Source organism: Rhinopithecus bieti, unplaced genomic scaffold (assembly GCF_001698545.2).
Source record: "Rhinopithecus bieti isolate Rb0 unplaced genomic scaffold, ASM169854v2 scaffold_10181, whole genome shotgun sequence".
Taxonomy (NCBI): domain Eukaryota; kingdom Metazoa; phylum Chordata; class Mammalia; order Primates; family Cercopithecidae; genus Rhinopithecus; species Rhinopithecus bieti.
The window spans coordinates 108662-123026 of NW_016806624.1; the positions used below are offsets into that span (position 1 = coordinate 108662).

The following is a 14365-nucleotide window of genomic DNA, read 5'->3' on the forward strand; positions in this document are numbered from 1 at the left end:
CATACAGTATGTGCTTCTTTGTATCTGGCTCCTTTCAGTTAGCACAATCACTTTGAGATTCATTCATATTAATGTGTATATTAGTAATTCATTCTTTTTAATGGCTGAACAATATTCTATTGCATAGCTTTGCCACAATTTGTTTATTTATTCACCTATTGATGAACATTTGTGTGATTTCCAGTTTAGAGCTATTTCGAATAAACTGCCATAATCATTATGCTGATACTTTGCGGGGGCATATATTTTCACTCTTTAGGGTAAATATCTAGGAGTGGAATGGCTGGTGGTATGGTAGGTACACTATATTACCTTTTTAAGAAACTGACAGTTTCTTACAGTCCCACCGGCAGTGTGTGAGTTCTGGGTGTTCCATATCCTTGAATATTTAATATTACAAGTTTTATAATTTCAGAGAGTCTAACATTTAATATTACAAGGTTTTATAATTTCAGATGCGGTAGCATCTCATTGTGCAATAATTTGCATTTCCCAGGTGATTTTTGAGAACAATTTCTTCAGTAGAAAAAATATTAATGGTGTTTCTGTTTCTCTCAAGTATTTTTTTTTTTTTTTTTTTTTGAGGCGGAGTCTCGCTCTGTGGCCCAGGCTGGAGTGCAGTGGCTGGATCTCAGCTCACTGCAAGCTCCGCCTCCTGGGTTTACGCCATTCTCCTGCCTCAGCCTCCCGAGTAGCTGGGACTATAGGCGCCCGCCACCTCGCCCGGCTAGTTTTTTGTATTTTTTTTTAGTAGAGACGGGGTTTCACAGGGTTAGCCGGGATGGTCTCGATCTCCTGACCTCGTGATCCGCCCGTCTCAGCCTCCCAAAGTGCTGGGATTACAGGCTTGAGCCACCGCGCCCAGCCTCAAGTATGTTCTTTCTCAGCAGCTAAAACATGTTTTGTTTATCAAATCCTTTGTCATGTATCTAGCTCCTCGCTGCCCCACTGTGGATTATAATAAAGTAACAGGCCCTTTTCAAGAACTGAAACATAAATTGGCTTGTAAAATGTGAACTTTCTATACCCAATTATTAACAATATCTACTTTAAAAGCATTTACATTACTATCATTTTAGAGAAACTGTTTTCCCTCCAACTTCCTATCATTTCATTACTGTTGTTCTATTAATTTAAAATTTAGTGTAAAAGCTGCTTAGATTTAAGCAAAATAGTTACAATCTGAGAGGTAAGTATGACAGTAATAATTATAAAATAGATTACATTTTTATTATTAACCATTTTGCTTATCAGATTAGCAAATGATACATATTCTAAACTACTTCAACTCAAGAACAAGGAACTTCACTAGGTCTATAATTTAAGGGATATGGTATGAGGACATATCCAATGATCTATCTCACAAGTTCTGATAATCAGTGACCACATAGCTGAAAAACCAAATCCTCTGGAATTCATGTTATCCTTACCATCTCAGGAAACTGATTCTAAGAGACTAATAAAATATTTTTTAAGTTTTTCATTTCTAAAATAAAAAATGCTCACATGGTATATATAATAGACATTAAAATACAAAGTTCAATAACTTTGAGAACAGAAGTCAATTCTACCTCTACCCAAGACTCTCTCCTCCACTTTTATTCCCAAGACACTCCAAAATTACACTTCCTAAAACGGAAATTAGATACCTTATTTCATTACATCAATGCCATTCTCTTAACAGCTCAGCCTAAGAACCAAAAATACTTTTTTCATAGCATGTGAATGTCAGTGTATTCCCGACTTTAAGATTACACAAAATGGCTCTGCCTTGATCAGTGTAATTCTTTTACTTATTTGTTAAGAAAGCAGTACAAGTGGATGTCTAATACCCACTACCTGATGATAAGGAGAGGAAAGTCCCCATAGACAATAGCAAGCTAGACAATTACTTGAGAAAGAAATAGTATTAACTACTAGAGTTGGTGAGATTTAGACTTAAAGTTACACACCTTACCCAGCTACATAACCAGGATCATATTACTTAACCTAATCTGTTTTTTCAACTGAAAAATAAAGACAATTAATAATTCAAGTCTTATGAGGTTGTTGAGGATTTAGGATAAAATCTGTAATGTACAAAGCATAGAATGTGACACAGAATAGGTGCTCAATAAATACTGTCCTCTCCTTCCTTTTCTTGGTATCCCCTTTATTGACAGTAACTTTTAATCATTAAAAATTTCTTTAATATCATTTTCTTTAAAAGTATAAATTAGGAGACAATGTTAGAAATAAAAATATTAACTATTTTTTGAACAATTAAAATATTTTCATTTAGTAACAAATCAGTACATCTGAAATGCAGAAAAAAGCTAAAAGACAAGAAATTGTAACTCTTGGCTTGGCACAGTGGCTCAAGTCTGTAATTCCAGCACTTTGGGAGGCTGAGGCGGGTGGATCACCTGAGGTCAGGAGTTTGAGACCAGCCTGGCCAACTTGGTGAAATCCCATCTCTACTAAAAATACAAACATTAGCTGAGTGTAGTGGTACACGCCTGTAATCCCAGCTACTCAGGAAGCTAAGGCAGGAGAAATCGCTTGAACTGAAGAGGCGGAGGTTGCGGCGAGCAGATATCGCACCACTGCATTCTAGCCTGAGTGATGAAGTGACACTGTCTAAAAAAAAAAAAAATTCAAAGAAAGAAATTGTAACTCTTTACCAAGCTCTTCTGAAAGCATGAAACATTCCAAATTGCTGCCTTTATGAACTAATGTCAGTCATCTTTTATTCTCAAGGCCCCAGATGTTATTGAAGAATACGTTTGAGCCAGGTGCGGTGACTCATACCTGTAATCCCAGCACTTTGGGAGGCCAAAGAGGGCAGATCACTTCAGGCCAGGAGTTCAAGATCAACCTGACCAACATGGTGAAACTCCATCTCTACTAAAAATACAAAAATTAAGCAGGCATGGAGGTGCACACCTGTAATCCCAGCTACTCTGGAGGCTGAGGTACGAGAATCACTTGAACAGGGAAGGCGGAGACTGCAGTGAGTCGAGATCATGACACTGCACTCCATCCTGGGCGACAGAGCAAGACATTGTCTCGAAAAATATATACATATATATTTAGGAATGAATGTGAACACCTGAACCTTCCTCTACACCAAACAACTTAAAATGGCCCAAGAAAAAGTTAAATATTCCCATGTCATCAGAAAAGTAAATTCAAGTTATTAAAAGGAATTAAAATAGTATTTGGTGCGTGAAAGGTAATGTCTAAACAATCACAGAAACACAAAGGCACGTGTGACTCAATCAATAAAATCACTTTGCAGTAAAGGTGCAGTTACAAGGCTCAAACTGATACCCACAGCAAATTAGGTTACATTAATTCTTCAATTTGTGGTTCAGCGTGCTGAAATAAAGCAGTGATCTGTTTATTTTCAGCCTTGTTTTAACATATACTATTGCTTTCAACTTTACACTTCTGAGGCAGTCTTTAAAAGTAAGTACCAAGTACTAGTGAGAGAATTCTCAAACTTAATCTCTAAAATAAACTAAAAGGGTTACTATACTTCTTGTACAGAGCGTCAGCTTCCTCATGTTTTAAAACAGTGATGATAATAATCTTCTCCCAGGCCTGCTGTGAGGATTAAACAAGGTGAGACATGAAAAAGTCTGCTGACACGATGTCTGGCATACAGTAAGTGTACAATAAAGGTCTACGATTATCTTTTATTATCTAGTCAAAGGCTGGTATTAAAATAAACTACTAAAGCACAAGTTTTAAAATGGGAAACATATATTCCTTTATCTCAAATTATTTTCTATTAAAAAACCATCTCAAAATATCTTTAAAATGTGCTAATATATATTTAATATTTTTAAGATAGTGTAGTACAAGTTAGGAACTTCCATTTATAGTCATGGTATCATCTGAAGTAAAGGATGTAGATTTAGATAATCTCAAATCTCAAGGTTGTTCTCATTGTTCAGCTGTTACTATGGCAACCTGCTGCCACCTGGTGGTAGTAAACCTATTTAATAAACTGAAATCACAGTCCTAAGGAAAAACTCTAACCTCTAAAACTGACAAAATAAAACATAACCAAAATTTAAATGTTATACACTTAACAAAATAAGGATAAAAATTAACTTAGGTGACAAAGAGGGCTAACACTGCAACTTCAGAAACCATTTTACATATTAAAATTAATCACACCATTCAAGAAAAGTCCAGGAAAAAGCCTAAGAGGCAAATTCTTACTGTGCATTTTTTTAAAAAGTACCTTTCCCTGCCATCCCACCCTCTAAGAAAATAACAATTATTATTATTCTATTAAAATAGTGGTTACAAAGAATAGCTAAAACTTTTCAAATAATGTTGTCCAGTATCATCTCTTTCTCCACTCTGCTAGAGAAATGTTTACTCTGACATTAGGAGAAAATGTTTTTATATTACTTTACAGGTTCCACTTGCATATAGTAACCTTTTCTCCCTCCGTAAAAATTTTTGTTTCCAATTGTCATCAGCAAATCCTTTTGTAAAAATTTTAAGCATCATCAAACCTGCTGGAACTACGAGATCTTCGCGATGCATTATAACTCCTGGGTGGTGTTCTGGATTTTTTATCCTTCTTTCTTTTTTCATCTATCTCTTTGGATCTGTCTTTTTCTCGTTCCTTTTCTTTGTCCTGTTCCTTTTCCTTCTCTTTGTCTCGATCCTTTTCATGCTCTTTTTCCCGTTCTCTCTCTCTGTCCTTTTCCTTGTCTTTTTCCCGGTCCTTTTCCCGTTCCTTGTCCCGGTCTTTATCTTTGTTTTACCCCGTTCCTTTTCTTTTCACGTTCCTTTTCCCTCTCTCTCTCCTTTTCCCTGTCTTTCTCTTTCACTCTTTCCTTTTCCTTGATCTTTTCTCGAGTGTCTTTTCTCTTGTCCCTTTAAAACAAAATAAATAAATTCATAACTAAAATAATTCTACCTCCTCCAAAAAGACCTCTCTCTTCAACAATTACCAACACAAGACAATTTATAGCAGCTACAGACATTTACATATACATTTTCATGAAGCTCAGGTGTACAAGAAGCTGCTAAATAAAGCTATTAATATTATACAAGCTGAAGTGAGTAGTTTGGAAACCTCATGAGTCACACTGACATCAGATTCAAATCAATGGTAATCAATATCAATAGTAGATTACTAAAACAATAAAAAAGGTTTCAATTCTCTCATTAAAACCTAAACTACAACAGATTTTAACAAATGAAGCCAATTAAAATATTATCCCTCAGCACTAATAGAACTCTGAGGAAAAAAAATTATTGTTAATTTCTCTAAAACTCACCGTGAACGCGAACGACTCCTTGACTTCCGTCTCTCCCTTGATTTAGAGCGTTTTTTATGTGGGCTCTTAGATCTTCGTCTGTCTTTCTGTCTTGAACGTGATCTATTATGGGATCTACTTCTAAAGAAAAACAAATTGTTAGAATATCAAAACTTATTCTTAGAATTTCAACTTTTAAGAATTTACGATCCTTCAAACAAGAAAACTTAGAATCTGTCCTAACAGTATTTGACAATATTTTTAAATTTTCTCTTAAATAATACTTTAGTTACATAATCCCAACGTTTATTGGAAATTTTACTGGATACTTCACTGTCTAGAACAGAGATAAAAACAAAGAATTTAACAGTTATTTCGTGTATTTTCAGATTGGCTTTTGCTAGTCATTTTGTGCCTCTAATCAGTATAGAAGATTTTTCCCTGTTGACTTGCATGTAATCTGACCATAACACATCATGACAGGGAGTAGTGGTTACATGGTTCAGTAGTTTCTGTGACTGTGTAGTGTTTGTCAACAAACAAAAAGAATATATAAGGAAGCATAGTCCTAATGACAGCACTACTGTGACAGGAAAATAAAAATCATTAATCATAAGTTAAAACTAGATATAATCAAATACTGGATTTGCAATGCCTTGATTTTTTAACTATATCAAGTTATAAAATTATGTGTAACTATAATCACAGCTACTGGTTGAGTATCCTTTATGTGAAATGCTTGGAACCAAAAGTGTGTTGAATTTCACATTTTGGGAGATTTTGGAATATCTGCATTATATATATACACACACATGTATAAAACTGGTTGAGCATCCCAAACACACAACTGAAAAATCCAAAATGCTCCAGTGAGCATTTCCTTTGAGCATCACGAAAGCATTCAAAAAGTTTTGGATTTTGAAGCCTTTTGGATTTCAGATTTTCAAATTTGTGAGTCTCAACCTGTATGAAAAGAAACCTTTAACTGCAGGAAACGTTCAATTGCAGGAAAGGTAACTGTTATTTTAATTTGGACTAGGCCCCTTTCTCACTGAAAAAGTGTGTTGAGAATTTGATTTTTTTCATAATGAGGTATCCTAACTACTCACTAAAATGTTAACAACACAGATGCACACAACTTAAATAGCAAAATGATTAGACTCAACAGCTTTGGAGTCTGACAATCTGGCTCTGAGAGTCAGCTCTGCCACACACTACCTGTGAGAACTCTGGCTAGTCACTTAACCTCTCCAAGCCTGAGTTTCTTCCTCTATAAAGTAGACTAGGAATCATACCCACATCTCTTAGGGCTGTCATGAGGATTAAAACTGATGATGTATGTAAAACTGCGGAGTATTCTCTAGCAAAAAGTAAATGTTTAAAACTCTTAACTTTCAAAGTCATCATCATTAAAAGTTAACATAAATGTAAACTTTGTATCTTTATGTATGTATTCCAAGGAAGCTGAATGAACTTCCATAAGTATCCTTTATACAGCTAAAACTCATCTTGATAGTCATGTTTTAATAAATTAAGTTAGAGCAATTATCAGTAAAAGAAATATAGTTGGGCCGAGCACAGTGGCTCACACCTGTAATCCCAGCACTTTGGGAGGCCGAGGCAGGTGGATCACTTGAGGTCAGGATTTCAAGATCAGCCTTGCCAACGTGGTGAAACCTGTCTCTACTAAAAATACAAAAATTAGCTGGGTATGGTGACATGCACCTGTAGTCCCAGTTACTCGGGAGGCTGAGGTGTGAGAATCAACTGAACCCAGGGGGCAGAGGTTGCAGTGAGCCAAGATCGCGCCACCGCACTCCAGCCTGGGCGACAGAGTGAGATTCCACCTCAAAAAAAGAAAAGAAAAAAGAAAAAGACCATGCTTTGTGGTATGCTCTGAACCAGAAAAACCTCCAAATAATCCTCATTAATAACAAAATCATTTTTTGTTTTAAACAATTTTCAGTTAGTCAAAATGTTGATTAAAATACTAATCAACACTACAAATCAAAATTTCAATAGCTAATTTCCATTTAAACTACTCATCTACTATTTGGCTTTAAAATAATATACAATTGTCTTCATTCCACATATATTTTTTTAGCCTCATTTGGTTCAACATACATTATTTTTCATTTTTTTCCAAAGACCCTAGATAAGAAATCACATACCACGTTTTAATACAAAAGATAATTCATAGCTTACTGAAATCTTTACCACTAATAACTTAAGAGCCATGAAGGTTAAGGAGTAGATGTTAAGGCAAAACTGAAAAACTGAGAACATTATTAGTCCATTTACAGATATCCACACAGGGTAATCTTTTAAAGTGCCTTTGCTTCTATATACTTAATAAAAAGGCTTACTACAAGATTTGTTTGAAGCTGTCCTTGCTAAAAATATAATTCTTTTGTTTTCCTCAAAGCAATGCTTTCCAACCTTAAGCAAAAAAACTTATTTTAAAAAATTAAGTATAACTCTCATAAATAAATAATAAAAAGCTCTGATCACTTGGCTTCCAACCTTACCCTGCAGCTGAGATGTCAAAAGACAGTGACTAATTATTACATTTTAACTGTGACATTAAATATTTTCATGTCAATCTTACCCACTAGTAGTTTTCTGATTAAGAATGCTAAAAGCAGTCAAGAGCAGATCTAATCTAACTAAAGATTTATCACTAGTAGCTCTCATTTTTAATGAGAAATTGTATTATTCTGAATAATGTAAAATCATATTTTTAAATTAAACTGTAAATAAACAGCAACTTACCATTATGCTGCATCAAAGTTCATTTGTAAATCAGTTGTTTTCCATTAAAATATTATAAAATGTCTAGTAGTTCCTATGCTAATCTATAATCTATAAAAGTTACTTAAAATTATAACAATTATAGTACTATCCATCTTTTCTATGTCTCAATAAATAAAACAGGCATCAAAACTTGGACAAAATGGAAACATACCTCCCTAGTCCTAGCCAAGGTCACAGTGACAAGAAACCCCTTCCTCTCTCTAACCATAAGAAGGGGAAGGAACAGGGAAAGGCTGTGGGGGGAGGGATGGGAGGTAGGAAGCATGGCTCTAGAAGCATTTGAAAATGGTGAAAAAGTAGAAAGTGGGCCTTTAAGCTAAAGGGTTCCTGCAACCCACACTCGTGCTAAGTCTAATAGGTCAGGGTGAGATTCAAGAACATCAACTTCCACTAGTAGAGGAGGAAAATGACAAGAAAGCCCTATCATCCCCTTCCTGATTTCTGGGGGATAGCGGGATCCTTCCAGGTCAGAATCTTCAAGTCAAATGTTTTAGGTATGGAATTTTTTTTTTTTTCTCATTTAAAGAGAACTCATTCTCTTTTGTATTTGTTCAAGAACTTAAGGCTACATTTCCACATGCATGCACAAAAACAGAATATGCTGACAAAAATATGTATATATACATGCCAGTTAAGAACATGTATACCACGCCTGTAATCCCAGCACTTTTGGAGACGAAGGTGGGAGGATCACTTGAGCTCAGGAGTTCGAGACCAACCTGGGCAGTATGATAAAACCCCGTTTCTACAAAAAATACAAAATTAGCTAGGTGTGGTGGTGCTTGTCTGTGGCTCAGCTACTCAAGAAGCCGAGGTGGGAGGATCACTTGCGCCTGGGAGGTGGAGGGTGCAGTGCGCCGAGATAGAGCCACTGCACTCCAGCCTGGGCAACAGACTGAGACTGCATTTAAAAAAAAAAAAAAAAAAAGGAACATATATACATTATTTCTAATGCTACGTAGACATTTTGTGTACATTTGTATAGACAGATCTACACAAAAGTACTCCCATAAAAAAGAATACTAATCAACAAATTTCAGTTTAGACTGAATAACCCCTCCCCACAAACCCTTGGAGGGGGGAATATCTGTATATACTTAAAACAAAACCTCACAGTAGATAGCAAAATTATTTGCTATAATTTCAAAAAGCACATAAAACTTCACTTAGATCATCAAAGAAACAACAATGTTATTAATCATCAAGTTTTGGCTCGTTCCAGTCTTGGACATTAGCTCTCTCTTACAATCAACACAATGAGATTCAGGTCATCAATCTTCCTCAGAAAAGAAGTTGTAATATACTCTTCACACCAATTCTATTATTTCCTTGATTTCCTTCACCCTCACCACATCCTGTCAACGTATGGAAATATCCACAGTCTAGTACCACTGCAGCTTCTGTTCCACTATTCTTTCCTGATTCTGGCCTCTGCTGCACTGCCTTATTTCTTGTACATGAAACAACCTCCTTCATTTGGTTCTGAAAGTGTCTTACTGTAAGTCCTTGGATAAAGGCAGTAAAACCAAATTCTAAAGGAGATTTTGCAAACTAAGAATAGACAAGTATACACTAGTATATCTGGTGTATACTTGTTTACTAGAATCTAAGAAAGAACATCCTGGCCGGGCTCAAGCCTGTAATCCCAGCACTTTGGGAGGCCGAGACGGGCGGATCACGAGGTCAGGAGATCGAGACCATCCTGGCTAACACGGTGAAACCCCGTCTCTATTAAAAAATACAAAAAACTAGCTGGGCGAGGTGGTGGGCGCCTATAGTCCCAGCTACTCGGGAGGCTGAGGCAGGAGAATGGCATGAACCCGGGAGGCGGAGTTTGCAGTGAGCTGAGATCCGGCCACTGCTCTCCAGCCTGGGAGACAGAGCGAGACTCCGTCTCAAAAAAAAAAAAAAAAAAGAACATCCTATTTTTCCTCATTCTTTGAATCTCCTTGATCAACACACACAAACACACAAAAAAGTAAACTGAGCCTGCTGGTAAAACAATGGACAATAAACTGGTTCCTTTTCCCTCCCCCAAATCCTTTCTCCTTCTCTAAAACCCCAACATACACAGATAATACTCTTCCCTCTCTGCTCTCTCAAGGCATATGTATGAGTACATATGTACATATAACACACAATTAGGATCCACCATATATACTTTCACACTTCAACAACAGCCCCCTCCGTACCTTAAAAAATACAACAAAATTTGTAACTTTAGTAATGCTCTTTAGGGTACTTCCAATCAAGATGGTACTGCCAAGTTTGCATTTTGAGGTTCCCTTTATACCAAAGACAAAGAAATGACAGATAAAATCAAAAGGACAAAGCTATGATGAAAAATAAGATAAACAGAGCTTAAGCAAAGTACTATAACTGAAGCTGAAACTGCATGTTACTCCTGTGTTTCAGGTCCAAAAGTGGGCAGAGGAGGCTCTTATCACCAGCAATACCAAGGACTCAAAGTGTTCCTTTGGACACATGGTACTGAAAATAGGGAACTGTGTGAAACTAAGATCTGGGGTGGTGTTCCCCAGACCTGGAATAGACTGGGAAAAGAAAACATAAAAGCTGCAACTTGAGCAATTATTTTCAGCATGGTCACTAAGTATGTTCCCTTTTCTCAATATGAAGAATGAAAACAGCTTTTGTCACTTCTATGTAAAGACTAGTTTACTCTTAGAAAAATCTGGAATAGAGTATCTTTAGACACAAAACTAATTTCTAAAAATAAAGATAAGTTCAAATACTTAAAAATTAAATATCATTAGACAAAATTTCATTCTCAACTACAGAATTACAATTAGAACAGTATTTAATGGTGATCACACTTCAAGTGTACACTACTAAAATTTCTAAATTCTGATATTTTGACAAAAACTCATGAACTCTTAATATTTTAAATACAAAACTAAAATAAAATTTAAATATGACAGCAGAAATTCTCACCTGTGCTTTGATTGTGATCTTTTCCTTCTAGAATGGGATTTTGAACTAGACCTGGATTTTGAGCGAGTATGGGAACGAGATCGACCGCCTTTTCTTTCATTGCTCTTTCCAGACTCTGGGAGGAAAAAACCACTTTGCAGTGTAAGCTCAGAACAATTAAAGATCCCAGTTAATAATCAGGCACAAGTGGAATGTACCACATATAGTGCAAGGGGCCTACTCTCTGTACATCCTCCTCCTTCAGAAACATCCAAGAAAGTCATTGCATAAACTCGTTGAGTGCAGCCACCCTGCAGCAGTACATATAAACCAGATGATTATAAACAGCTGTTCGTAATATTATGTTGCTGCCGTAACGTACGATTATAACATGTCTGTAATTCCTGTGACAGTGATTTTAAGACCTTTCTCCACTTATTCTGCCAGAATTGAAGCTTAAATTCTGAGTGCTGATTTAGAAAATCTGCTCAAATGTAAACCACCTAGATGTTTTTAGAATGGGTTTTTAAATTATTTTCATTAGTAACACAAAAGTTTGAATAGGTGTTCCTTTACCTTGCTAAAATACAGTATCTGTATTTTTTTCTAAATCACGGGCTCTCTTTTCTATTTTCAAAATTAAAATGTTGAGGAAAAGTAAACCTGCCAAATCATAACATCTTAAATATATTTACTCTTTTAGCCTTGCAATAACATTTTGCTTTTAGCAAATCATTTTAGCACTGATTTTGCTATGAAAATACAGGGCTGATTAGCTCAGACTAAAGTGCCTCAATTCAGTACCACGGAAAAGAATAAAATATGTGCTAAGTTTTTCTTTGACATGAGTATGCTACTTACTATTTCTTGAGTTTCAGTCTTCTTGTTTGTAAAACGAAGAGACTGAACAAGATTTCTAAAATTCCTTCCAGTGCTAAGATTCTATGATCTTTAAACTATGACCTATGTAACAACGTTATGGACTTACCTGGTTCAATAGCTGCTGAGATAAATGACTGAGCTTCTCGTACTCGCTTCATTACTTCTTCTAACTCCTTAGCTGCAGCCTGAGGTGTCATCTCAGGGGGTTTTACTATTGCATTGTTGGAGTGATTTATTCTAAATTAAAAATATTAGCATATCACAAATACACACATTTTATAAAACAAACATTTATATGATACACATATTTATAAATTTGAGGACATCTCAGAAGCACATGAGAATGATATAAATACAGAATACCCAAAAGCAACCTCAAAACCATGATTAATCTCTCATCCCCACTTCCTATCATTCCTTGCTAATACAACCAAAACGGGAGAAAAGAAAATTGGACCCTAGCTAATTTAATTCAAACAGACTAGATTAAGTGCTTTTCCATAGCTTAGAATTAAAATAAATTAAAATGCTGATACCAATATGAAAATGAATTATTTCTATTTTCAGATCAAAAGATCTTATTGATATCCTGTACACTCTAGAAGAAGGGAAAGCTATCTGTATATTATCATATTATGTGCATCACTGTAACCAACCCTAAACCATGGCTGAGTCAGACATAGCTTTGAATGTGCAAGGCATCTGATAAAACTCTTTCTCTACGAGATATGAGTGCCTTCTCTGATGCACATGAATGGATGTTATGTGTCTTGCTTTACCCATTCCACACTGAGAAGACAAGTACCCACTAACAACAATTAGTTATCCTTTAACAGAAAAATCCTGATCAAATTGTGTAACTAAAGCAATCTATGAAATTCAAGCAAAACTATATTTGCCTCAATAATCTGCATGAAATAGAGTATCTGGTCTGGAGTTCATCTCGAAGGCTGTATCAACGTTTTACAAACAAGGATGTAAGCAAACCTTAAAAGTCAAAAATGTCTGGTTTAAAACACTTGTTGGCACTTATAATTTCCTTCTGGAGATTTTGAATTTACCACAGTTATTACTGGAAGTACTACAGTTCAACCTACATGTTAAGTTGCTCAATTAGTCTAAAGTCATAATGTAAAACTAACCTGACTTATTAAAGTCTATGGAAAAAGACCTACAACTGTTGTGCAAGGTATATAAATAATGTTAACATTGAATTAGAACCTAGAAAACAGAAAATGAGAAATGTCTCTAAATAAAGGAATTTAAAGACTAAAATGGTAAGTATCTCATGTATTCATTTATACTTAACACAAAGTCTTCCTTTCCACAAATTGCCAATTACTATTAAAAGAAAAAAAAAAAGCCTTAATTACATCAAAAATACTTTAAGTTTTTTCAAAATCATTAAAATTTCTTTGTTTAGGATTTCTTACTTCAGTGGCCTGTCTCCAAACATAACTCCATTAAAAGCAAGGGCCCTTGGTACAGAATTTTGGTCTGCAAATTCCACAAAAGCAAACCGAGTTGGCTGAGTCTCATCACCTGCCATCCGTACAAACTTCACTTCTCCAACTTGTTTAAAAAATTCAAGTAGCTGATCAGCTGTCGTTGTCTAAGGAAACAAAGTGACACTTTGATAAAATACATCCATTTAAAAAAATCAGGTAAATATTACTGCATCCACTGATATGATTTTTAAGAAGAGAAAAAGAATAAGGGCTACTGCTGCTTTGTTTCTTCTTAAATTAGTTACCTGGGAATTCAAATTTCCAACATAAACCGTTCTCCTAATTTCATCTATTTTGGAAGGATCCACGTTTCCCATAAGTGGTGGCTGTGGTATCTCTCCAAGTGTTGCAATGTTGGGGTCTAGTGCTGCTGCTGGTATAGCTCCCAAACTGCTAAGTGAAACACCAAGCTATCGAAAGAAGAAAAAAAACACACAGAACACATATTTTCTATTAGTATCCAAAGCTACCATTCTCTAATCTTGAAAAGAATGAACTCAACAAGAATGAAAGGAGACTAGGGACTCCAAACTTTAACTCATATATGTGTCTGACTTATTAAAGTAAGGTCACATTAGTTTTAAATGTAATTCAAAATATATTTTACTGTCTGGATATTTTAGCCACTTTTAAACTTGACCCTAAAAAACAGGCTGTTTCTCATTACTTGAGGTAGCTATGTTCTATAGTTTCCACGAACAACGAATTAGTGACTATTGAACCATTATTCCCAGGGAAAATACAGGGTGGAGTTCCTATGAGCCTCTGGTCACATTTACATTAACTAATAAAATATTTAACCTTATTTTATATGTGCTTCTGTTTAAAGACACCTTAGCTGTTATATATTGTCAATTCATTAACACTGAACTCACAGCCAGCAGCACCACAACTCAGGCCTGAATGAAGCTTATCTAATACATGTATTTCATATTTTCTCCATGAGGCACTTCACAATCTTCC

The 14365-nt window shown here is 35.5% G+C and overlaps 1 protein-coding gene across 1 annotated transcript in view; it reads right to left on the bottom strand.

The window, feature by feature from the left end:
* The window catches only part of SREK1 (splicing regulatory glutamic acid and lysine rich protein 1), a 38658-nt gene that overhangs the window by 7379 nt on the left and 16914 nt on the right, over positions 1-14365 (bottom strand). Inside the window, 7 exon segments of the mRNA XM_017877097.1 lie at positions 4515-4765; positions 4767-4881; positions 5289-5408; positions 11034-11148; positions 12001-12131; positions 13328-13506; positions 13648-13812. Coding sequence (XP_017732586.1) covers positions 4515-4765; positions 4767-4881; positions 5289-5408; positions 11034-11148; positions 12001-12131; positions 13328-13506; positions 13648-13812 — 1076 coding nt within the window.